Raw genomic sequence first — 27,462 nt, 5'->3', positions numbered from 1 at the left:
GTTCTGGGGTCCGATGCCCAGGTCGAACGGTCCGACCGTCCGATCCAAATTGACAGCCTAGTCTGAAAGAAAAATAAAAAAATTTAAAAAACCCAAAATACGGCCATAAACCGTTCCTAGGTCGAAAAGTTCGACGGTCTGACCACCCAGGTCAGCGGTTTGTTTGCCAAATCAACGGTTTTTGGCCAAAAAGTGGTTTTGGCGTTAAACGGAACCGATTAGGTAACCGGTTCCCAGTTTTTCCGGTATGACCGTTCGGTCCGGTCTGGTTTTGAAAACATTGCTTTGTCGTATAGTTTCTTTTGTACACCCTTGGACCTTCCACTCCCTTTTCCAGTCTCCTCCCCTCCCATTTCTATCTTCTCTACTCCTACCATCACCTTTCCCACTTTCTATATGTTCCTCATCCCTTTCTTCTATTCTATCATCATTGCTCCCCACCCCTTCTTCAAACCCACTATTACCCACTGTTGTTCTTCCTTCAATTTCGTCAATCACCCTAATATGGTAAAACCATTCCTATCCACTTCATCTTCATCTTCATTTCTTTCTTCTGCTTTAGTAAAGTTTGGGTTTTCTCTATTGGCATCACCACAACCAACAACACTTCTTGATCGTGTTTTGTAGTATTTCCAACCTCCCCCTCTCATGATTTTTGTCTGTTTTTAGTTCCAAAAATTATAAAGTTGGAAACACTCACCTTTGTAGTAAGTAGAAACCGGGAGTGGGGAAGGACTTTCTAAAATTATGTCAATCAGCTCCTTTTCAACTTCTAAATCCGATGCCACCCATCCATTTCCACCATCGCCTCGATCAATGTCACTACTGTTGTCTTCTTCTATCATTGGTTCGAATGTCCTCTTCTTGCCATTGTTCATGACCCTCAATCTCCTTTTTCGTTGCCACCATTCATTAAAAGCTGAATCCTTTCATCAATCTTTTCATTGCAAATTTGCAACCTTCTGATCACTTCATCCTGAATTCCTGATTATGCTTAGGTCCGCCCTCAACACCTATGGCTTTTGCCCTATTGTTTTATTTTGATAAATTTGTCCCAGCCTGATTACAATGATTAGGACTTAAGAGTTAAAATGAGGAGTTGTGTGCCATTTGTCGTCTGTTGGGATATATAGGAGAGGAGTAGGAGGATTATTGAAGACTCTTGGTGAAGTTGTGAACAATGTTGCTTGGAGATTGCAAACATGATTATTGATTTGTAGGAATGGCAGCGGGTGGGTTCAGGGCCAGGCACCCCCACTTTGTCCCCACCTTGTAGCCAAAATCTCCTACCCTGCCCCGGTGGCGGAGTGGGGCACCTTCTCCCTATCGGGGATGGTGAAACCCTGTATTTTCCCCTGCCCTGAGACTACCACATAAAAATAAATCTTATTTGGGGGTATTTTAGAAATAGGATTATGGGAATTTGGGGGTATTTTAAAAATCAGATTATGGGATCCTAAAGGTTTTAAGGAATTTGGGGGAAATTTAAGGATAATTTAGAAGTTAGTATTAAACATAGGCATATTTTTGTAATGACCATCGGGTTTGGGGAATTATATGTAAACCCTATCCCCGCCTCGTCCCCGGTTCAAGGCAAAAGTATTTTCCCTATCCCCGTTTAAGATCGGGGAAAACCCACCCAATGTTGGGAGGGACCCTGGTTTATGGGGAAAACTGCCATCCCTATTGATTTGGTTAAAGCTCATCTAGAATTTTGGGAACATTTGTGAGTGGGGTAGTCTCCTCTCAAAAATCAAATTCCTTTTGAATCTTTTCTTCATTTAAAAGTGAGCTAGTCTCAACGTTTTTCACTCCTTCAAATGGGCCTAATTAGAATTTTGGTTTTAGAAGGGGAATTTGGGATTTTGTGTTTGCTAGTGTCATTAACTTGTTGAAATGTTTTGGAAAGGGTGTTTGTAGATCCCTTAAGGTTGGATGGTCAAATTGGAACTCCTACTTTTGGGTCTTTTTCTTGTTCTTCTTTCTTCGGGGTTTTATCCCTTTCCCTTCTCCCTAGTCAGCTCTTCCCTGTTAAAAGGGGTTGGTGTAAGCCTATTCCACCTAGAACTCAGGGTTTTTGCTAGGAAGTGGTTCTAGAGTGTTAGTAAAGTGGATATTCTACAGAAAAGAAGATTTTATTGGTGCTTATCTACTAATTGGTGTGTTTTGTATAATGCTTGTGATGAAACAATCATACTAATCTCTTGTCTATTTGTTATTGGTATTTTGGAGTGGGTATTCCCTCTCTCTGGTTGTAGTGGGCCTCTTTGGATAGTATGGTAGACCTGTTTCCTCCAGTAACAATGAGATAGAGTAGAAGGGGATGAGCTATGTGGTGGTGCACAAAGGAAGCTGCTTTATGGACTGTTTGGGAAGAAAGGAATGCAAGAATATTCAAAGGACAAAACAAAACTAGGAAGGCAATAGTTGATTTGATTAAAATCTTTGGAGATGTTTAATTCCTTTTCATTTGATGATATTTCAAGAAAATGGGGGGGAGGTGGTTGTTTCTTCTACTAAAAAGGCTAAGGTGATTAGGAAATTGGAACCTCCAAAGAAGGGCTATATAAAGCTGAATTTTGATGGAAGTAGCATGGGGAATCTGGGTCCTAGGGTGGGAGGAGTTTTAATGGATGAAGGAATGATGAAATCAATGAATTCAAGGCCTATAAGGGATGAATTAATGGTAGTACTACAAGGGGTGCAACCAAGGTTCAAAATGTTGGTGTTGATGGAAATATTTTTTTTTTGATAAATGAATTACGATTTTATTGAAGATGGTTCAAGATGATAAATCAATACAGGCTGCCCATGGAGAGGCAATAGCTGGTACCTTTCCTAAATAACAAAATAGTATTACATTAGACTAAAAAGCAAAAAGTTACAGAGCTGCCCAAAATAGTTGTTCCCTCAAGGCTAGGGGTGGATTTAAGCCGATTCAAGCTGAATACATGGCTATTTTAGCTCGGCTCGCTGAAATTGTGTTAGGCTCGAGCTCGAGCTCGAACTTGATTCGAGCTAGAGATTTGAGCTTGAGCTTGACTCGATTCAAAACTCGCAAGTTCGAGCTCGGCTTGGCTCGAGCTCAACTGCAAGCCAAGTTTTTTTCTAAAAAATAAAAAAGTATACATATAAAAATATTTTTTATTTTACTTACAACAAATTAAGAATTATAAAAATCATTTATTATTAAACATATAAAAAATAAAAAATATACATATAAATAATGTTTTTATTTTACATACAAAAAATAAGCATTATAAAATTATTTACCACTATACATAAAAAATAAAAATATTATATATAAAATATTATTAAATAATAAAAATGATTTATTATATATTTGTATGTTTATAAGTATATGTATATGTATATGTATGTATGTATATGTATATTATATATATATTTGTATATTTATATGTATATGTATATGTTTATTCTTCTTAGAATAAAAGATTTTTATTAAAAATAAAGAAAAAATGAGATCTCCCCTTCCTCTTCATCCTCCTCCTAACCCCCTCCTCTTAAGGAGGTTTATGCCTCTTACGTTCTGAACTACGCTTCACGCCTCTAGGTAGTGGAACGCCTCGCGTCACGCCTCCATGTTTTAAAACATTGGTTAGGTGACTAGCATCTATAAGATTGTGGAAAAAGTACCATCACTAAGGATTAAAAAGGTTCTTCCCTTTCTCATTACGCAAGCTTAAGGAGCCTTTGTATAGGGTAGATAAATTACAAATAAGATCCTTATAGCAAATGAATGTGTGGAGGAGGTGAGGACATCCACCAATCAAGGTTTTGTTCGTAAGTTGGATATTGAGAAGGCCTATGACTTGGTGGACTGGAATTGGGAATAGGTGGTGCAGTTGGGTGAGTGGATGTATAACCCCTTGTCATTTTTCAGTTCTAGTTAATGGAAGGGTTAAGGATTTTTTTCCCATAATGTAGAGGGTTAAAACAAGGCGATTCACTTAAACTTTTCCTGTTTACACTTGTGGCAGATGTGTTTAGTAGAATGATTTCTAAAGGAGGCAGGGAGGAGCTAATAAGCAGTTGGAGGATAGGCAAGAATTATGTCCCGGTGACCCATCTTCAGTTTGTTGATGATATTATCATTTTCTGTGTGGGGAGAGACCTAAGGAAGTGAGAAATATCAAGAATCTTATAAAATCCTTCTAGCTGCCTCTAGTTTGACAATTAACTTTGATAAAAGTTGCGTGGTTGGAATCAATTTAGAGAATTGGGAGATAGAGGCTATTACAGGTTGCTTAGAGTATTCCATGTCCTCTTGGCCCTTAACCTACCTGGATCTTCCTCTAGATGCTAACCCAATAGAGCCGTTTCTGGTATCCAATTGTGGAAAAGTTTGAAAAGAGGTTGGTGACTTGGAAGAAAAGTTACATTTCATTAGGGGGTAGAGTGACCTTAATTAGGGCTACACTTGCTAGTCTTTTGATTAATTTTCTCTTGGTGTTCAGGATACCCTCAAGGGAAGCTAAGAAGTTAGAAAAGGTGATGAGGGACTTTTTGTAGGAGCCAGGGGAAGCAAAGAAGGATCATATGATTAAGTGGGGGATAGTTAGCAGAAAAAAGGAAGAAGGGGGATTAGGATTAGGTAACCTATTTCTTAAGAATGAAGCTATACTAGGGAAGTGGTTATGGAGATGACCTTTGGAGAGAGAGAGAGCGAGAGGTTGTGGCACAAGGTGGTGAAATTCATGGCTGTTTGGAGCAATGCTTTATAACGCGAAGGTGTGACACGAGGCGTTCCACTACCTAGAGGTGTGAGGCATAGTTGGTTCATAATGTAAGAGGCATAAGCCTCCCCGAACACAAGGAGGCGCAAGCCTCCTTAAGGATGGGGGTATGAGGAGGAAGAAGAGGAAGAAAAATCTCATTTTTCTTTATTTTTAATAAAAATGAAGATGCATAACATTAGTTGGGGGGGGGGGGGTAAGCCCCCTAGCCAAGGGGTCCCCCCGACCCACATTCTTCCCCTTATCTTTCCTTCCCTTCCCTCTTCTTTCTTTTTCTTTTCTTTTTTTTTTTTGTTTCTGTCGTTTTACATGAGGCGTATGCCTCAGAGGTGTCAACGCCTCTAGCGTACGCCTCAAGGAATTTTGGGGGTGCCTTGCTTGGAGGCATGCCTCCAGGCATACACCTCCCACACCTTTTAAAACACTGGTTTGGAGAATGATTGGGATGTTGGGGTATCTCAATGGGCGACTCTTGTAACACCCTGGAAGGGTATACATGGGATCCTTCCTCAATTCCTCAGATTGGTGAGGTATGATGTCTACTTTGGAAATAATGTTCTTTTTTGGGAAGACATTTTGGTGGGTGACCAACCCCCATTTACTCTCTTTACCTTTATAAAAATGAGCCGATTTCCATGTTTATTTCTTCCTCGATTTCTCTCTTGGCATTAAATTGGGATTTTGGTTTCTGAATAGGGCTATGTGATGATGAGTTTACTTGTGTCTTGGAGCTATTGCTATCATTTGAGTCTGCTTTCTTGGATCCTCTCAAACCTGACTTAAGAATTTGGACCCCTACTCCGACAGGCTACTTTACTTGCTCCTTTTTTTTTCAAATCCCTTTGCTCTACTCCTGCACCCCAGGGTTTCCTAGTTAAAGAAGTCTGGACTAGATCCATTCCCCCAAAGGTTGCTGTTTTCTGTTGGGAAGTCTACTATGGTAAGACTAATACCTTTGAAAACTTGCAAAGGAAGAGACCTAGTTGGTGTTTATCCCCTAGTTGGCTTGTTCTTTGTAAAGCTCAAAATAAGGATTGTTACCACTTACTGATATCTTGTTCGTTTGCTGCAGCTTTATGGAATTGGATTTTTATGTTGTTTGAGTGTAGGTGGAATCTGCCATCTGATATTAGCTTGTTTAGTCCGTCTACCTTTGAATGGCACACAAAGAGAGGGAGAATCATGTGGGAGTGCATCGGAGCAGCTATCTTGTGGATTGTTTGGGAAGAAAGGAACACCAGAATTGTTTCAGAAAAGGAAAGAAGCTTTTTGGAAGTTAAAGATTGTATTCTAACAAGGGCAATTCAGTGGATGAAAACATTAAACCTTTTTGATACCTATTCCTTTGATGATCTTTGGAGGAGTTGGTTAGTAGTGGCTAATACTTCTACCAGGAAGAACAAATATTTGGTAGAATGGATGCCACTTGGGGAGGATTTTATTAAGCAAGGTAACCCTGGATCTTCGGGCATGGGAGGAGTTCTGAGAACTAAAGACAGTAGTATCATCTCTTTATATTCAGGTCTGGTGGGTCTGGGAGACTCTACAAGGGCTGAACTTCTTGCTGCTATACAAGGAATCCAGCTTGCAAACCAGCTAGGGATAGAGCATTTGCTTATTGAAGGGGACTCTCAGGTGGTTGTGGGATGGTTGCCAAATCTGGATTATGTGGTCTGGGGCTATAGAGATCTCCTTAAGAAAGCCAAATGGCTAACAAGGAATATGACAGTTAGAGTCCAGTAGTTAGGCAGATCAGCAAACTCGATGGCTGACTCGTTTGCTAAATAGGGGGTCTCTCGGGATTCTTTATTTTGGGGTACCTTGTAACTTCTGTTCATTCGGAAATTGTAATTCTGTGATGAATTTTAAAGGAAAGGTCGCATTCCGTGCCTTTCATTGGGTTTCCTGTATCTTATCTGTTGGATTAATAAAACTTTTACTCATTTATCAAAAAAAAAAAAAACTATGCAATAAGTAAGCTGCATTAAACACAATAGAGAAAACATTATGGTAGGTAATCTATGTATTGTCTTTTTTCACAGAGTGCACATCTCCTCCACTAAAATAAGTAATTGGAGTGCTATCTAGGTTGAGTTGTCAACAGTAGCTCCCAGGAAATGATCATACTGGTCAACAAAGAAGCGAGAATAGTGCAGCTCACATCATTCCTGATACAACTCACTCTTCAGAAACCCTTCCCTAGTGTGACCAAGTGCCATTAAATTGGTGGATTTTGGTAGGTTCTTGCCTTGAGGCTCCAGCCTCACATCCATCTAATGGTTATTTGGAAGTACCCTTCTTCTTGATCTCTTCTCAAATCCAAATAAGCACATCAATCTGACTTACTGAAGTAACACATGATCTTTATTAGAGCATCTCCATGGTCTTTTTGCCCTGAGCATACTATGGTAATCTCACCTGTATGTTAATCTTGCACCTATTCTCAATGGCCCTGAATTCCCTGAAGTTAAAAAAAAACCCTATTCGTGCTGAGCTTCGTGATTCTTTGTGCTAGGGATAATTATTTCACTACAACTTGCTATCTATGAATCAATAAACTTGCAATGAATGACTAGCCTGTATTCACTAAGTCACTCAGTATTGTGAACTTTAAAGGTTTACCAACTGGAGGTGGTGCAAATGAAATTAATGAATCTTATTTTGAGCAGTACTGCAGTAGAGGTTTCTTATGTTACAATTTACATTCATTCTTTTATACTGTGTTTCTCTTTGACAAATTGAAATGAAAAAGCAATAATCAGTTTGAAGCAAGGAAAAGAAAAGGCATAAATAAGTTTCTTATAATATGTCTTCAAGAGATTCTTTTTTTTTTAAATTTTCTTACTGTTACTTTGAAAACATTTATTTTGGGCATACTAGTATTCATCCATATCTAGCTTGTATAGACTATAATGCTTACTTTTTATGTGTCAGGTCAAACGGTTCAAGAAACTTCTACAGAAAGCTGATAACAACTCGTGTCCTCTTCACTGTCTACCCTCTGAATCAATTGAATCACTTCGCCCATTCTATTCTTCTGGTAATATGCCGTCTTATCCTTGTAAAAGGGAAAGCCCAAGGTATCCTTTTAATAGACTGTTGATGAGGTTTTCCAGTATCAATGGAGGTGTTTTGGATGGGTCTCACTAGGGATGTCTTTTAGATAGTTTGTCCTAAATTCCTAATTGGTTTATCCATATCTTTGTCAACAACACTATGTAAACTCAAAATTTTATTTTCTAAATAGAAAATGGAAAAATTTTTTGATCAATTTAAATGGTAATGTTTTGAAACAGAAGTGTTTATCTATTCATTAAAAAGCTAAAGTGTTTCTAGGAGAAATAAAAAATACATCTAGCTTTTCTAAATAAAATCTTCCCTTCCCCCAATGTTTTGTGATACATAAGAAAGATGGTAGATGTAATTCTCCTTTTCCTAATTAAACCATACTTTTTAGCCTATTTTGTTGAAAGAATGTTTGCTATGATCATGCTGACATTTTGCAAATTGTACTAAATCTATAGGATTCCTAGTTTCTTCACTGTTTTTCTTGTTAAACCTTTGTCATATTTTCTTATCTTTTTCTTGTAAAACCTTTTTCATATTTTCTTACCTTTTTCTTGTCTGTCTTATTTTTGGATTCAGATTATGTCCAGCACAGTAGCACCATTTTCTGCCATGCCACATTCTTGCTAATAATGATCCACTAATTGTTCTAATTTTAGAAAATGAGAAAAAACTTTAAAAACTTTTTTCATCTAGCAAACTTTCTCTGAACATCAGATGGTCCCTGTTTTTTCTTGCCCTTCATTTTGAAACTTCTATTTTTTGTTTGTCTGGGAGGAAAAAGATTGTTGAAAGCAAAGGTAAAAGATCACCTAATCAAGCTGATTTTTTTTGGCTTTGTTTATCTCATAGACGAGACCCATTAAATGATGGATTTCTCCATGTTGCATGTGAACCTCCTTTGTTGCCAATCAATTGGCAGATTACTATTATGATCTGCCTGATGAATTAGTACCTTGGTTTTCTTCCATAATGAACTAATTAGGTTTTCAATGGACTTGGAGCTCATTGTTCTTTCAATTTGTATCAGCTTTGGGGAAACTGAAAGAGTGTATCGAATCTGAGAAATCAAAGCATCATAGAACTATTTCTAAGTCCTCACGGGCAGGCAAAGTGAGTGGAGTGAACAACCAAAAGCAATAGAGATGTCCAAGCAGGTGGTACTTCTTCCCTTCAACATGCATGGGTTCTTTATACCATGTACAAATGGTGAGTTTTATTATTTTAATAACTGTTCTAAACTTCTAATTTCATATATGTATCTTGTTTGCGATAGTAAAATTAGTTGCTAAATCACTGGGGGCTTATAAATACAACCACGTAATTGCTTCCACAAGAAAGCTGGCATTTAGAGGTTTAAAACTCTTTTTTTAATAGCTAAAAGAAAATTTATTAAGAAAGAAAAACATTACAAGGTGGAACCATGGAAGATATCATCTAGAGAAAAAACAGATCAAAAACAAATCACCGTCTCAAGGGAACCAAGCAGAAAGTCCCCCACAAAATACAAAAACATCAACTGAAACAAACCCCAGACCCAAACTCCTGCAAAACCACAGCAAAACATATTCTCTAAAAACCAGAATAGCCCCCTAGACCACGACTATCTTCAATCTTCTGTACATCAACATCTGCAGCCTTCCAAGTCGGCAACCTTTTTCTCAGCTGGCCTTGCTTGTATCAACACCCTTGGCTGAAACAAAAATAATCTTATAGATATATACAATTAGAAGAATGCCCATATAGGGCTGAAAGAGAAAAAGAATAAGATATATAAGTAATATACAACAGGGACTATACTAATAAGATACATCAAGTCACAAAATCTCCACACTCCCCCTCAAACTGATGCCTAGACATAAGCATTAGTTTGTCTATAACATAGTTGTCAAGGCGACTAGGCGAGGCTAGGCGACCATGGGGCGCCCGGCACCTAGGTGCCTAGGTGATGGAATCTATAAATATTAAATCTATAGATTTCAACCATATAATCATATTCATATATATATATTAATGATAGGTTCGGCTGTTAAAAACTGAAGTGAGAAGTGAGAACAATGACTGAATTAGTGAAGGGAGGAGAGGAGTATAGGGCGGAGCCCCTGTTTTTTCAAAAAAAAAAAAAAGCAAAAAAATGGACTCATGGGGTGGACGACTGACGACTTAGAGTGACTACTGACGACTGCGAACAATCATGGACTCATGGGGCGGAAGATGATGATGATGAGTGGAGAAAGGGAGGACTGAGGAGTATAGGGGCGGAGCCCCTGTTTTTTCGAAAAAATGAAAAAATGTCTGAGCTGAGAAGAGAGAACTCAGGACTGATTTGACTGAAATCTGGAAAAGAGAAGAAGAAGAAGAAGAAGAAGAAGAACTTACCTGCTGGATCTGAGGTGCGATGGAGTTGGGCTGGGGCTTGAAGTCTTCGGTTGTCTTCCCTCTCCAATCGAACCAAAAACACCTTTATGACATAAAGAAAAAAAAGGCTGTATATGTGGTCTTAATACTAATATGATATCATGTAACCAGATTTATGTTAAAAGAATAAAACATCCAATAAAAATATCAATAAATTAAAAAGAAATAATTTTTTAGATGAATGTAGGCACCCTCTTAAGTCTCTGAGTGGGCGCCTAATGTGCAAAACTTGTGGCGTTTGGGCGAGACGACCATGAAAAACCGCCTATTTGCCTAGGTGCCCGGCTAGGCGTCGCCTTGACAACTATGGTCTTATAAGAAAGAGATGTCAAACTCTAGTCATAGCCTTGGTGAAAATATCAGCAATCTGCATGTCTGAGGCTACATAAGGAAGCGATATAGACCCAGTAGTGAAAAGATCTCGGATTAAGTGGCAGTCCACCTCGATGTGCTTGGTCCTCTCATGGAAGACAGGCTTAGATGCAACCTTGATAGCACTCGTGTTGTCTGCATAGAGAAGAATAGGAGTAGGAAGTTGAATGCCAAGATCCATAAAGAGAGATCGTAACCAAACAATCTCATTGTGTAGAGAACACTGATGTGGGCCTCACTGCAGTGGTCCCCACTGTGTTTGTAGGACAGCATGTGTAGTTATTTGTTTCAGTTATAGTAGTCTCAGTTTTAAGTCAGTTGTTATTTATTTCAGTTTTTATTTACTTTATTTATCATGTAAGTACTAAGGGCAGATGTGTCCTTTCCATTATGTACTGAACATAACCTATAAATAATAAGAGAGTGGCGGCGGCAGATCTGTTAGAATCTGTCCCTCCTTTCAACCCCTTGTGTTCTCCTGTTTCTCTTCTATTCCTTCTCCTTTCTCTCACTTTTCTTCTGTTTTGTAAACCTAAAACCTATTAGGATTCAAGACTAATTATAGTCTTGATCTTCTACTTGGTATCAGAGCCTATCTAGGGCTTCTCATGTGTGTCTAGTCCAGCTGACCACATGAGGACTAGCTAGGGCTGGAAGCTTATGAAGAAGTATTCGGTGCCTGAATCTTGGAAATTACCAGAAGAGGTTCGTAGTAGTTGAAGACTTGCCGTGGCTTGCAGAGAGCTGGTAATCAGGAAGCAGCAGCGAAGGTTAGGGTTCAGGTAACCCTGGAAGGTAGTAAACCGAAATCCATAAGTAAGTTTTTTTTATTATTGAGTTCCAGAGACTGCAATCAGTCGAGATAGGTTGGACCTATCTAGAAGGAGAGGCCGAACTGTTTTTAAGTTTGTTTCTAGGGTTTAACTGTTGGGCCGAACCCCCCCCCCCCCCCCCCCCCTCTTTGAGGTGATCAGTTTTTAGGGTTTCATATTGCCCTATGACAAGTCCCACTTGTGCGGACTGCTTGGAGAGTGCAGCTAAGCACTTATTTCAGACCTACAATTGAAACCCTAATTTTGCTCTCGCAGCAGTGGGCCCCACAGCAGTGATTTCAGAAAAATAGCATCTCAGATTGACAGGCTGCCTGGTACTGTGCATGCCGATTGATTTCAGATCAGATTTGAGTTGATTTCTTGCATATACTGTGATAGGCGATTGATTTCAGATCAGATTTGGGTTGGTTTCAGATCAGATCAGATCAGATTTCAGATCCGATTTGTGTTGGTTTCAGATCAGATTTTAGACCTGCTTGTTTTACTCTGTTTTCTGGTTTAGTGGCTCTACCAGTTTGTAGCCACTGATTCTTGATCAAAGATGGAGTTTAAGGGTCAGGGAGAAAGTAGTTTTGGAAACAACAGTTATGGTAGTGTATCTGAAACCGGGTTTCAGATTACAACTATGAGATTTGATGGGTCAAATTACTTGGAGTGGGTTCAATCAGCCATGATGGCTATTGGAGGAAGGGGAAAACTGGGTTACCTCTTGGGAGATGTGAAAGAACCTTCCAAGGAGGACCCAACATACACCAAGTGGGTTCAAGAGAACTATTTGGTTATGGCATGGCTGTGTAATTCTATGCAGCCACATATAAGTCGAAATTACTTGTGGGCAAAGACAGCCAAAGAGATATGGGATGTTGTGAAAGAAACCTATTCCCAACCCCTTAATGTTGCCAGAGCCTATGAACTGAAGTGTGAGGTGAACAGCCTTAAACAAGGAGAGAATCCAGTTTCTGTCTACTTCTCTACCTTGAAATCCTTGTGGCATGAGATTGACCATCTAGAGACCCTTGAGTGGGAGAGTCCCAAAGATGCATAGACTCACAGAAAGCAAGTCGAGACGAATAGGGTATTTGAGTTTTTGGCTGGTTTGAATCCAGAATATGACATTGTGTGACAACAAATATTGACAAGAGATAGTATGACCCTTTCTCAAGCATACTCCCTGGTGCATAGTGAAGAGACTAGGAGGAAAGTCATGATGTAGCCTCAGCCCCCTTTCCCAGCCTTGACAGCTATTAAACCTAAGCCAGGGGGTGATCCAGAAAGGGACCGGAAGAAGGAAGATAAACGGGATCTGGTATGTGAACATTGCAAGAAACCCAAGTACACAAAAGATACTTGTTGGAAGCTACATCCTCACTTGGTCCCAGCAAAACTAAGAAATAAGAAGGGTAATGCTCATGTGGCCGTGAACACTAATTCAGCATCCTCATCAGGCACATTCCTAGAGACTTTAGCTGTTGTTCGGGCTGCCCTCATACAGTTGGAAAAGGAAGTTGGGAGTTCAGCTCAGCCATCTTAGTCACCATCAGCTCCTGCCACATCTGCATTTGCACATTCAGGTACTCGAGCCTCAGCTTACCATGCTTCAGCTCCAGGTAATACTGACCACTGCTGGGTAATAGATTCAGGTGCATCCGACCATATGACTAGCTTGCCATCATTGTTCACCTCTTATCACTTGTCCTCTGGCCGAGATAGAGTATCCATTGCTGATGGCTCTCTTGTTCCCATTTCGGGCAAGGGGGACATCAAGCTCTCGGATACTATCTCTTTATCTTCTGTCTTGCATGTTCCTAAGCTTGATACTAACCTGCTTTCAGTTAGTAGTATTACCAAACACATGAACTGTTTAGTAACCTTTTTCCCTGACCGATGTGTTTTTCAGGATTTGGAGACGAGGAAGGTGATTGGGACTGGCCGTGAGACGAACGGTATCTATCTGCTTGGAGAGAGTTCTCGTTGGGAGGAGTCAGTGGATAAGAAGTCTTTTGTTTCCCAATCTGTGAGTTCGGTTATGCTTTGGCATAACCGATTAGGTCATTTGTCTTTTAAGTCTTTGAAGAGTCTGTTTCCTGCTTTATTTGAGTCTGTTGAGTTATCAAAGTTGAGGTGTGAGAGTTGTGAGTTTGCCAAACATTGTAGAACCTCTTATTCTTTAAGTTATAAAAGGAGTAATTCCTCTTTTGATATTGTGCATACTGATGTTTGGGGGCCATATCATATCTCTTCTATGGGTGGGTACAGATATTTTCTACTGTTTGTTGATGACCATACTTGCTTTTCTTGGGTCTATCTTATGCGTTTTCGGGATGAGGTTCATGCTCTGACCCAAAACTTCCATCAGATGATTCTCATTCAGTTTGGGGCCAAAATCAAAGTCCTTAGATCTGATAATGCAAAGGAATACTTTGCTCAACCATTGACCTCCTACCTTCTTAGCCATGGAGTTATTCACCAGAGCACTTGCCCTTATACACCACAGCAGAACGGCGTTGCCGAAAGGAAGAATAGGCATATCTTGGAGGTGGCTAGAAGCATTATGTTTACCTCCAATGTACCTATTCGCTTCTGGGGTGATGCTATCCTCACGGTAGTTTATCTCATTAATCGAGTTCCTTCCCGGGTTCTTGATATGAAAACCCCTTTTTCCCTTCTATACTCCGACGAGGAGTTGTTCGTTGTTCCCCTTAAAACCTTTGGTTGTACCTGTTTCGTTCAGCTTCTCGGGCCTCATCATTCCAAGTTTGAACCTAAGGCCTCCAAATGCATTTTCCTCGGTTATGCACAAACTCAAAAGGGTTATTGCTGCTATGATCCGGTTTTAGGGAAAAGGTTTGTCTCCATGGATGTCACCTTCTTTGAGGAGACACCCTATTATCCTAGGGTTTCTCCTCAGGGGGAGAGCAGTGAGAGTGGAAGTGGGGCTGTTTTGAGTGGGGCTGTTCCTTTACCTATTCCACTGGGTAATGAAGGCTGTAGTGGTGAGGGTGGTTAGAGGGAGCCGGAGTTGAGAGTCTATCACAGGCGATGCAGGCAGGTTGATCCTAGTCATCGGCAGTCCCGGCCAGCTCCAGTTCCTTCTACGTCTCCAGATCCAGAGCCTACTGAGACACCTCCCACTGTTGCCACTTCCCCTCTTGTGGATGACCTTGATCTCCCTATTGCCATTCGCAAAGGGAAACGACATTGCACCACTTCTACAGCTCACAGCATCTCACAGTTCTTATCCTATGATCGTCTATCTCCATCTTACCAGTCCTATCTCACTTCCATTGCTGATGTCCCTCTCCCAAGAACAGTGCAAGAAGCCTTATCAGTTCCAGAATGGAAAGATGCAATGCAAGTCGAAATGGATGCCCTGTTGAAGAATAATACTTGGGCACTGGTTGACCCACCAAAAGGAAAGAAACCGGTGGGATGCAGATGGGTGTTCACTGTGAAGCATAATGCTGATGGCTCTATTGAAAGGTACAAAGCCCGGCTGCTTGCAAAGGGGTTCACTCAGACCTATGGTATAGACTACTTGGAGACCTTTGCCCCAGTAGCCAAGATGACCACCATCCGAGTTCTGTTATCCCTTGCAGCAAATCATTCTTGGCCCTTGTTTCAGATGGATGTTAAAAATGCCTTTTTGAATGGAGACTTACAGGAAGAGGTCTACATGCAGTTGCCTCCTGGATTCTATGATACAGAGACAGGTAAGAAGGTTTGCCGACTGAACAAGGCATTGTATGGTTTGAAGCAGCCACCTAGAGCCTGGTTTGATAGGTTCAGATTAGCTCTTGGAAAGTTTGGCTATGTACAGGCCCAGTCAGATCATACACTATTCATCAAGAGGGTGGAGTCCTCTCTGACACTACTTGCAGTATATGTTGATGATATTGTGGTGACAGGAAATGACAGCCATGAGATTGAGTCCCTCAAACAGCTCCTTCATCAAGAGTTTGAGGTGAAAGATCTTGGTGCACTACGGTACTTTTTGGGTATTGAGGTTGTTAGATCCAAGCAGGGGATTTTTATCTCTCAGAGAATATGTTCTAGATCTGTTGGCGGAAACTGAAAAGTTGGGTGTTAATCTGATTGATACACCCATCGAACAAAATCACAAGATTAGTGCAGAGGGCGGGGAGCCTCTTGAAGACAAAGTTATGTTCCAACGGTTGGTTGGAAAGCTCCTTTATCTCTGCCTCACTCGGCTAGATATCAGCTATACAGTTAGTGTTGTTAGCCAGTACATGCACTCCCCTAGAACTTCTCATCTTCTTGCGGCAGAGAGAATATTAGCATACTTGAAGAGATGCCCGGGTAGAGGTATACTGCTCAAGAACAATAATCACATGAGGGTGGAAGTTTATACAGATGCCGATTGGGCTGGGAGTGTTGATGACAGAAGGTCTACCTTTGGATATTGTGCCCTTGTGGGAGGTAACCTTGTCTCTTGGAGGAGTAAGAAGCAGAGTGTTGTTTCCTGCTCCAGTGCTGAAGTGGAATACAGGTCAATGGCTAACGGAGTGGCTGAAATCTTATGGCTGAGATCACTACTTGAAGAGTTGGGTATTGACTATGAAAAGCCCTTAATGCTGTATTGTGATAATCAGGCAGCTATTAATATAGCCCACAACCCAGTGCAGCATGACAGAACTAAACATATCGAAGTTGATCGACATTTTGTGCGAGAGAGGGTCACATCACAAGAAGTGTCTTCCGTACATCACATCTAATATGCAGCTCGCGGATATCCTCACCAAGGCTGTACCAAGGAAGAAGTTAGAGACAGACCTATCCAAGTTACATTACATTACATTAGCTATGTGAAGTACCGCAATTGAGTGAAAAAAGAGATTAGAGGTTTTACATGCTTGAAAATGTTTTATATGATTTTATTTTTAAATTCTCATTTGAATATGCTTTACATCTTATGTTTATGTATTTTAATTTTAAATAATAGGTTTTTAAAACATTATTTTAAAATTTAAGTTTATATTTTTTAGTAATATTATGTTCAATATTTTTTTTGATTTTTTCGCATTTTTTTTTACTTTTAGCATTTTATTTTATATTTTTGCACCTTGCTTCAAAAAGGCGCACGCCTTGCCTTTCGCCTTGCGCCTCAGGCGCAAATTAATCCCTGTGCCTTTTTTGCGCCTTGCGCTTTTACCAGCAAGTTTAACAAGGTTAGATGCATATTTTTGCTGACAAATAAAATTCCCTTGATCACTACGATGAACTTCCAATCCCAGGAAATAGGTGAGAGGACCCAAGTCCTTCATGTGAAAGGAATTATGAAGTAACAATTTCAATTCACGAATACCTTCTCCTAGTCAACAACATGTAATCAACATACAGTGGGAGAATGGTAATATCCTGAGGTTGTCGCCTAACAATGAGAGAGTGATAAGAGGAACTCTGGCTATATCCAGTAGCAACTACAACATCTCGAAAGCGTTTGAATCATGCCTGGGGAGCCTGTTTTAGACCATATAGAAATTTTTTGAGGCGACATACGAAAGAAGAATCACTGCAGTATCCAGGAGGGGGCTTCATGTATACCATCTCCTTCAACTGACCATGAAGAAAGTCATTCTTCACATTAAACTGGCATATGGTCAAAGATTGGGTAGTAAACAAAGCTAACATAACACGGACAATGGTGATCTTTGAAACAGGAGCAAAGATTTCTTCGTAGTCGATGCCATACTCTTGACTATATCATCGGGCAACTAAACGGGCCTTGTATCGAGCAAGAGATCCATCAAATTTTAGCTTAATGTTGTTAAACCCAACGACTCCCAACAATGGAGGCATCTGGAGTAGGCCCAAGGTCCCAGGTGTCATTTTCATGTAAAGCATGAATCTCTGCATCCATGGCTTCCTTCCAATTAGGACTACTATTGGCTTCCTAGTAAGAGTGAGGAATATCTGTGGAAGATAGAACAGTAGACAAAGAGTTATGGTTTAAAGGGAAATCATAACAGTCAGGAGGTCAAGATTTACGAGTAGAACGATGAAGGGGAACAAAAGTATGATGAGTATCTGAAATAGAGGTATCACTTATAGGAGAAGTGGTAAGATGATGATCTGAACCGGGAGGAAGGAGAGTCATAGGCACAAGGGCTGGAGCATGTAACCGCTTGTGAGAGAAGACGAGAAGGCCCTTCTTAGTAGAAGGAGATGGAGCATCCTATGAGTCAAAGTCTGGCAAAACAGAAACAAACGGTGCAAACAGTCTAGCAATTCTGGCAAAAAAAGAAATGTGCTCAAGGAAAACAACACTATGTGATGTACAAATGCGATGAATAAAGGGATCATAACAAAGAAATCCTTTGTGGTTAGGACTGTAACCCACAAAGGCACACATGACAAACTGTGCAGACAATTTAGAACGTTCACGAGGGGGAAGATGAACAAAGCACACACACCCAAAAACATGAAGCATAGATAAATCTGGAGAACAACCAAACAACTTTTGAAAGGGAGACATATTACCAAGAACAAAGGAAGGTATATAGTTGATTAAAAACACAGCTGTATTGGCTGCCTTTACCCAAAAAGGTGGAGTATGGGACTCCTGTAATAATATCCTCACAACACTAAGGATATGTCCATTCTTGCACTCAACCACACCATTCTGCTGAGGAGTATCTGGACAACTTCGTTGCACTTGTATTCCATGATTTATCAAATAGAACAAAAAATCTCCATTAATGTATTCTCCCCTTGAATCCGAATGGAGAATACGCACTTGGGATTGAAACTGAACCTGTACTTAGTTAAATGTTGGGAACACCTCTGACTTGTGGTGGAGAAAGTATATACACGTGTACCTAGTACAATCATTAATGAACGACACAAAATATTTGTATCCAAGACGAGAATTGACGGATGCAGTCTATAGACATCACTATGTATAAGCTCAAAGGGAGAGGTAGCATGCTCAGACACATGAGGAGATGGTTAAGTATGACTCTTACTTAAACAACAGGAAACACAAGATGTATCAAAGGTCTGCAATGAAGGAACTCTATTCTTAATAAGGCCTGAATCAAACAAAAATTTTAATTTCTCAGCATGTATATGACCCAAAAGTTTATGCCATAAGTCCCAAATAAAAAAATGTGGAATACAGAAAGTATTCTACACTTGAATCAGATCCTAGCTACATCTATCTTCTCCCAGTTTCTGTTCATGTAGTCAAATTTTGAAAATTTCCCACATCGCCAACCCACTATCTTGAATGTATTTGAACACCAGGCATGAAGGGGAGTGCCTTGAACTCCTACCCAGATCACTCTTCTGCCTCATGAACTGCCCCTAAATCAGGAAGCCATTTGCTCAATGTTACTTCAGGCTTTTGACTTTGTTCTCTTTCCAATTGAAGAACCCAATCTGTTGCATCCCTGTTATGGAACATGAACAGAACAAACCACCATTTAAGCTTTGAACCCCAAAAACTCTTTCCTTATCCTATTCAGATGCCGCCCATTCCTCCACCTTACTGGCATATATGGATTAGAACTAACAGATCTTCCTACTAGATCTTCAGTCTATCGTAAAATATTCCACCTACTTGCACTGTTGCTTGAACAACATGATCCTTGTGACGAAACCTTCCCCCATTTTGTCTCAGGACCTTACAATTCAAGCTCTATAACCTCAAGCCTTCCTCTATTTTCTATTGTGTCTTGGGAGGTCATTCTGGGTCTTAACATACGAGAAATGTACAGAAAATATTTCCAAGAGTATAATAGTATTTTCTTTTTTTCAGTCTGGATTGTAGGAACAGGATATGCATTAAAGAAACAAAATGATCATAATTATTATGAAAACATCAGAGGTGTAGAGGTGTAGGGTATACAAAAGAAGTATAAAAAAGAGGCAGCCCAGTGCACGAGGCCCCTTCCAATGTGGGGTCTGGGGAGGGACAGATGTGTGCTGCCTTACCCCTGCACATACAGAGAGGCTGTTTCCCAGATTTGAACCCTGGTCACCCAGGTTGCAATGGAGCAATCCAACCATTGTGCCAAGGCCCATCCTCATACATAAGAAACATCTATTTCACTTTATTTTTCTTTGGTCAGCTTGCTCTTGAACTTCCTTTAGCTTGGCTATGGTTCTGCATTTGAGCTGAGTTGACTCGTTATTGACAAGGCTGACATTGTTCTCCATATCTTCTGATTATCTTGCTGATTCTTATTGTCAGTGGGTTTCTTCTTCGTACTTTGTTTTAACTAGAGTTTGTGGGATAATAGGCTCACTGACTGATGCAGGAACTAAACTGAAGAGAGAAATAAGTTCTAGAAGTCAATGTAAAACCGAGAAGGATCTAAGTGAAGTTTCACAAAGCCTGAGTGGCATATATAGTGTGCCAGCCTGGGTCAAATCTCTCTTGGTCGTGCAAGCCTGGTTTCTAGGTTCTCATGGATCCTTTACTGGGTGAATTTTTGGAACTTATTTCTATGGGTCCAACACCACTTTGTTAGTCGGTTGCTTTTATTTTCCAGATGCATGCGACCAGCATTGGGTGATGGTTTTCTTTTTTTTTTTATTTATTTTTTTTAAGCCAGGTGATGTCCATTTTTATTTCTTTTATTTTCATTTTCTATGTATTCAGGGAAGTTTACTCAAGTGTCCGAGTTTTTAAGCTTCCATGTATCCTTATTATAGTAATAACTGGTCAGTTACGATTTTGTTTAGGAGGGGTATTAACCCTTTATAACACATAAAATCTGAACCCTGTATTCTGTAAAGAGTGTTTGATGGATCAATGAAATTGCAGGAAATTTGCTTTGTTTTATCTTTGTGAATCTTCATTAAGGATGATGTTTTGTCAGACCATGGTGAGGAAGTGTTATATTAGGATTAATGATCTTACAATGGTGGGCATTTAGTTTAAATAAATAAACAGATTATTTGCATTGAATTAAGTTTGCTTTAGTTGAGTCAGGATTAATGTTGCCCACAAAAGTGAAAATTCAGTTGGTTTCAGTTCAATTAAAATTGTTAACTTATCCAGTTTCCGTGAGGAGCTGACATTGTTTTTTTGGTTTGGTAGGGAAAATGTCAGGCTTTAACTTTTATTGCATCAGCAAAAATGAAAAATTTACAGCTATAGACTACAGCCAAAACCGGATTTTACATGTGCTTAAGCCTTAAGCTGGCTCCTCTCCCTGGAAGGAATTCACTGCTCTGATCTTGTCTAGTTCGGCTTCAGTCAGTGCTAGTCCATGCTCACACCCTTCGAACAGCCTCCTGCAGCATTGCATTGGGAATATCTCCCCATGAAATAAAACACGTCAGTATGGAGATATTCCCAATGCAAGGCTGTAAAAGCTGTTGGAATGGACGTTGCACTGACTGAAGCCGATCTCGATCTTGTCGTGAAAGACAAGTATATGAATTACGAAGTTGTACTGTTGGGCTGAAAACTGTTCCCAGCTGTTGGTCGAGAACACATCATCAGCTTTTTGGGGAAGAAAAACCCTTGAAGTTGAAGGATGAGAGGCTTTCGCTGATGTCAACATCCCTCTCCACTTCAACGATCGTATCTAACATCTTTGATAGTCGATGCCTCATTATAGAGAAATTGTGGTGGTGCAACCTCTGTTACGAACCTTGTAATTCTTGAATTTGCCATTTTCTCGTCTGTGTTTAGATTGAAAGATGAAGATAGGATAGAAAACTAACAGCACAAAGTATTTCCAAGGAGAAGGAAAGAACTCAGAGAGAGAGAATGAATTGCAAGGAGTTATTTTTCCACACAATTTATAGACTTGTGCGTTCCTCCACACAATTTATTACGGGCGGTCTATACTTGCTCACACATATTAAAAGTTGAATTCTATTTAGACGCTTTCCTTTCACTTTTTGCATTTATTGCTTGAAATTGCCGTCCATTTGAGGGAAACTCTAGGGAGCCACATGTTGTGATGAGATTAGAAACATTTCTTTTCATAGAGTGATCTACTTTTGTCTCTGGTTCCTTGCTTTCCAAGTTTTTGTGCAGCCTATGCAAGGTTGGTGTGGACTGTGGACACCACATCCGTGGTGTTCTTTTTTTCACTACATATAGAAAGAGTAATCACTATTCTCTGTTCTGATTTCATGGGTGTTCTTTTTTTTCATTCATTGATTTTGGGTTCTGTCAACATTCCAATACAATTTTCCTTAGTTATGTTTGGTTTGAAGGAAATGTAGGAAACCTTTGCAAACCATATAATGGTTTTGTATTTCCCTTCCTTTCTCTACATTTTCCTTCAAACCGAACATAGCCTTAACTTTATGTGACGGTGTGGAATCAATGCAGATCTACTATCAACTTTGTCAAAAGATCTGTGTTTTTATTTTTTATTAAAAAAGAAAATTAAAAAGGATAAAATCCGACCAAGATTTTTAAAACCGAATCAGATAGGGAACCGTTCTAGGGTCTGGTTCCTGGGTTGAACAGTCTGACCGTTCAAATCGAACGGACAGCCTGTTCTGACAAAAAAATAAAAAATAAAAAAATGTAAAGAGTGGCAAAAAAACTGTTGTCCGGCTTGATGAGTTGACAGTTCAACCGCCTGGGTCAGCGGTTTACTGACCAAATCAGTGGTTTTTCACCAAAAAGCAGTTCTAGGCTGAAATGAAACTGATCAGGTGATCGGTTCCCAGTTTTTCTGATCGGACCATCCAGTCTGGTCTGGTTTTGAAAACATTGATTCAGACAGCCACCCTGTATTTAGGGGCCCTAGTGACACAGCTCCTCAAGCTTTGTTTTGCAATGAGAGTGTAGACCCCCCTCACCTTCTAGATTCCAGCACTTTGCCACTGCTGTAAGGTTTTGCACTTTAGATTTGGTCAAAAGACGCATTGAGCTTTTGCTTGAAGATCTGAGAAGCTCGAAGCTAGTTTGGCTACTGCATTTTTCTGTGCGAGAATAAAGTGAAAAAAACATGAAAATCTCCATTTGGAGCTTCCCGAAATCAGCCCAAAATGGGCTTTTCGTGTCTTTTTGGCGCTCTGGCTTTTGACGGTTAGATCTTTCGTGAACCAAATGGAAATAGATCGAAAAATGGTCTTCTAGACTTTTAAACAGATGAAGACGACGCGGAAAGACTTACCAAACGAGCCCTAATAGTTTTTCTAAAATTCTAACTGGCATGGTTTTCTCAACTTTCTTCATTTTAATATTTGTTTTTGTGAATCCATAGAATCTCAATTGGACAATTTGTAATTTTATTTTCATCAGGGGGTAAAGTGCTGAAATCTAACAAATTCTGGAGGGGGGTCTTTCAGTCTTTGTTGCATAACAAAGTACAGGGGGGCTAAATGTTACCACCCCTGTAATTTATCCAAAAAAATTTAACTCTGCAAGGTCTCAATCAAGAGACTCTTCCAAGTCTACAAAGATATCCATGTTTTGAGTTTTAGTTTTGATTTGGTTTGGGTTCTGCTGGTACAACAAAATAATATGTAGGTTTTCATAATTAAGATGCCTCCCTCAATCAACTTATGCATTAATCAAAACCCCTGTGCAAATTAACCAAAACCTTTCCTCGAAGCTTCAGTGGACAGTCTTACTCCTATCTCATCTCATGCTTCCCCAGCCGTGAGGGAAAACTAATTGACAACCTTTTAGTTTGAGCACGTGAACAACCATCTATCTACCATGTTTATACTTGTATTTGATGCTTGAATCAACAAAAGTTCGGACAATTTGGGGCCTTCTAGAGTAGGCATATCAACACACTTAAAATACAATATATGATTATAGTAGGTAGGTACATCCCACCATGTATTGGAAATATTTCCCGTGCTTATGTTCCCAAAACATGATTGGATGTTCCTGTGAGGCCGGTGTGAGATGCATTCTGTGAGAAACAGATCCTAATTCATTAAATTATAAGCGAAACCATGAGACTTATGCCTGACAAAGACCCGAGCATTAGATCAAAATCTGTGTACCTTGTTTTAAGGCATTTATCTCACGACTCAAAAAAAACCGTGGCTACAGTTAAAGCAGCTAATCAAGCATGTGGTTAGTTTTTTTACCACCACCACCACAATCTCTCTCTCTGTTAGATTAAAAAACCAAAATGGTCACTGTGGTCATGATCTTACTAATTAACCCATTCAAAGCATAAATAAAAGCATCATTTAACCAGGATACAGAGAGATCATCGGGCCACATCACTGGCTCAACCAGGGTCCAAGTTCAACTCAGACCATCCATTGTGTAGGGGATGTCTTTACTTCATTACCAACCCACATTAAATATATACTTTAGTAACTTTACCATGTTACTCCAAAGTTGCCAGGACACAGAATCCTCTACAATTCCTGGGTGATATTTGGCCAATCATGATATGCCATGTCAACCTGATATATGGAACCCGCATATGTCAAACTAATGTGGTGGAGAGGGTGGAGGGGGAACTTTAGATGATTTAATCTCTATGAATAGAATGTAGAAGGGGGAACATGTAGACCCTATAACAGATAAGAGATATATTATATATACATGATGTTATTGAGTTGGGTTAAGTGGTAACACTTGGCTTTGATCAGGTTTTGATTAATGCATGATATATTATGCATTAATATATAAACCTATGCTGAACCCGACCCACAAATATGCATCTCATGAAGCTTTAGCTTTGGAATAGAATCATGTCTCATGTTTCCATTTCCATGAAGGAAAACATATTGAAAACCTTTCAGATTGGAAACGTGAACAACCATACATCTGCCATGCTCATGCTTCTATATTGAAGCTTTGATAAGAGATTGAAAATCTGAGGCCATTCGGGAGATCCTTGTTGAATCTTTAGTGATAAGTTTTAAATCTAGAAAGCACCTGTATGGTTTGGGATTTGACTAATTCTATCTTTACCGTTTACATATTATCTTAAAATATCTCCAAATTTTTTGATAATTGATATCGCCGTTAAATACTAATGAAAAAAATGAAATGTTGAATTTATCCTCCACTATTTCTCATATTTTCAAAATAAAACTTACCTGATGAAAATTTTCTTGGGTGCATGCAGCCGGTACACTTACACTTGATCTTGTATAGCTCTGGTACCACAGCTCTATATGCCAACAAATGGACTCACCTGAAGATCTCGCAACTTTCAGCATCCGATCCAATCGCTATTTCGAAGACTAATAAATGCACAATTAATTGAAACTAGTGAGGTTGAAACTAAGAAATGATCAAATAAAATTAAAAATTAGCTTGGTTGGTGCAAGATTTGTATTTGGACAAAACGTTTACAAATAACATACAATTTTCATAGGCATGGTGAAGTTGCATGTAGAGTAAATAGAAGTTGTTTGTTGTTGCCTTTATGACTAATTCCCTCTCTGAGTACTCTACCTTTATTAATCTGCAAAAAAAAAAAAAGAAAAATAGCAACCAAGTGGTGAGAAACTATTTGACTCTATATGCAACAAAAACAACTAATGGAAAAAAATTAGATTACTATGCCAAACTCACCAACTTATTGCATGGTTGTAAAATTAACACCCAAAAAGTAGAATAATGTATACAACCAATTTAGTTGGTCTTACCTCAAGGAAACTAAGATAACTAAGCATGATGGCCTCCAATAAGAATAGACCCATTTGGATATTTTAACTGTTTAGCATATTAGAATTTGGGCCTAAGGATATTAAGATAAATCAAAATGTGGTATGCAGAGAGACTACTAACTATTTATTTTGGGTTCTATTATCGAAATTTGATCAGCAGACCAATTAGATACTCTAGAGTTTAGTGGAATATGTTCATTTAAATGATCAGCACAATAACATAACATGTAGCAGAAGATCTCATGCTTTGTGGAGATGAATAATATCCAATCAATAATACATCCAAGAAAGTAGGCAGAAAGAAGGTCATGGCTACTCGACCTATTTTATATGTATTGGTATTTCATTGTTCTATGATTATATAGAGTACCTCTCTATAGGCAAAACAATCTTGAACCACTTTGATATTTTGCTTTGTGCTCTTGAATAATAATAAAAAAAAATGAAATGCTATGTAAACAACACATTATCAAGCCCTACAGCTTATAAGAATTATTTTTATTGGAAAAAATAATATTTAAATTGATGGTTGAAATAGAATACAAAATTTAAAATTGTCTCAAAAAGGAAAATGTTTTCTATTTAAGGAATGGTTCAAGAATTCAATATTCTAGTTTTCGATGTAACAAGTAAATAATACAAAATAGATAAAAATACTAAAATCTATAGAAAAAAATAGAAAATGTTTATAGAAAAATTAGGAGACATCTTTACTAATATACATTGATCATATTATACAAAAATAAGTGTCATAATTGACTAATAAAGTTTTCAAATTAGATATAAAAGATTATAGAAGAAATTAAAAAAGGACTGCACATCTTAGATATGATTATTGCTGTTACAACTAATAAAGGGGCCCTGCTTTATAGGGAGTTCACAAGGTGAGAGTGTTATAAATTTATTGAGTTTTCAATTAAATTTTACTTTATTAGAGTTCACATCTGCGCCTCACAAGGGGTTGCCCCACAGCACATCCCAACCTTGTATTGGGAACATCTCTCAATGATGTCTCATCATCTCCCGTACTTGTTATTGAGAGATGTTCCCAATACAAGGTCAGGATGTGCTATGGGGCATTATGGGGCACAGATCTGAACTCACTTTATTAAGGGGGCATTGTGGGGCGCCCCCTTAAACTGACCCCTCTGAATCAGATTTGAAAAAAAAAAAACAAAAAAAATAAAGAAACAACTATCGATACACTCCGATACACCTAAGGTGTATCAATACTTTGAACCTTGAATATTGTCCAAATTGATATTTCTCATTGCAAGAGCACACCGATTTTGCATTTTCTTTGTTTTTTTTTTTCAGAACTCTTCCTTCACTCTACTCTATTAGAGTGAAAGGAGTCAAAATATGAGCTCAAGTACTTCTCTTTCTTTCCCATCTCTTTCACTCCCAAATTGGAAGAGAGAATTCTTCTGATTCTTCATGCACATTGGTACTGAATAAAATTGAAGATTTCATGAAATTAATTTGCTAACCTGAAAACAAACTAAATGTTTGCATACAATCATAGTGAAGCTCTTGCATAGAATCTTGATGTTATTCAATCCGAGGTGTTTCGAACCGAGGACCCGGTCAGATAATCCTGCCAACTGGACGAGGTTGAGGTGGAATGATGAAATCGCGCACTGGGATCTGCAACCAAGAGGGAAAGCTAGAGGCCTGAGGAGTTGTTCCCTGCATAGGCACTCCGACGCTTAAGTTAGTTGAATGGAAGGGTATATGGTCGGGTCAAGCAAGTGAGAATAGTGTTGGTTCGAGCAAAAGAGATGAGTGCCAGAATACTAAGTCCAAAAGTCCTTTACCTTGAGTGGAGATTCCTTATTTATAGCTGGATGTTTGTTTTTTTAGTTAGATGAGCCTTTTAGGGTTGTTGGGATGAGGTCCTCCGCCAAGGTCTTCAGGATAACTCCTCTTCCTTAGCAGAGTTAAGTTCACGGTCCGTGCAGGACACTCCTTAGTTATGATTATCTGTCATGCATGGCACTGACGTGGATGGAGAGAGACTATGGTCGCGGAGGCCGCTATGTGGAATTCTAATCCAGTTCAACTATAACCCAAACACCACTCCCCTAGTTCCGAAGTTGAGGAGTGTAGTGCTTGGCCGCGGTTAGGCGTGGAAGAGCTCTGTAGTTTTTGGTTGAGGAACTTAAAAAAATTTTCCTTGGGTTGAGTGGTTGAGGAATTCTAATTCAGTGCTTATGCCATTTCTGAGGCAGGTTGGCAGATGCATCGTTTTGTCTTCTCGAGGTCACGCAGTGCAGAGTGTGGCGCTGAATTGACACTGTTGATTTGACTTGATCTAGGCCATTGGTTGGTCTTATAAAGAAGCGGGGGGGGGGGGGGGGGGGGGGGGGTGAAGAGCCATTTCTCTTTGTCATTTGCAAAGAGTTTTCTCTCTAAAGTTTGGCAAGAAA

General features: G+C 39.3%; 1 protein-coding gene across 2 annotated transcripts in view; it reads left to right on the top strand.

Annotated features, from left to right (window-relative positions):
- Positions 1-20,532, top strand: part of RH1 (RNA helicase 1) — a 67,402-nt gene extending 46,870 nt beyond the window's left edge. Inside the window, exons 8-10 of one of the 2 annotated variants that reach the window (XM_088901721.1) lie at positions 7,692-7,797; positions 8,854-9,032; positions 20,511-20,532. In XM_088901721.1, the coding sequence (XP_088757847.1) occupies positions 7,692-7,797; positions 8,854-8,966 (219 nt within the window). In that variant the 3' untranslated portion in view covers positions 8,967-9,032; positions 20,511-20,532. Of the gene's footprint in view, positions 1-7,691; positions 7,798-8,853; positions 9,033-19,725; positions 20,253-20,510 lie in introns of those variants that run through there. The other variant, XM_010246420.3, reaches the window with a different exon arrangement.
- The last annotated feature ends 6,930 nt before the right edge of the window (positions 20,533-27,462 follow it).

Source organism: Nelumbo nucifera, chromosome 3 (assembly GCF_055504915.1).
Source record: "Nelumbo nucifera cultivar China Antique chromosome 3, China Antique-T2T, whole genome shotgun sequence".
NCBI classification, from domain to species: domain Eukaryota; kingdom Viridiplantae; phylum Streptophyta; class Magnoliopsida; order Proteales; family Nelumbonaceae; genus Nelumbo; species Nelumbo nucifera.
The sequence above is the reverse complement of the archived record's forward strand: the minus strand, read 5'-3'. Positions and strand labels throughout refer to the sequence as shown.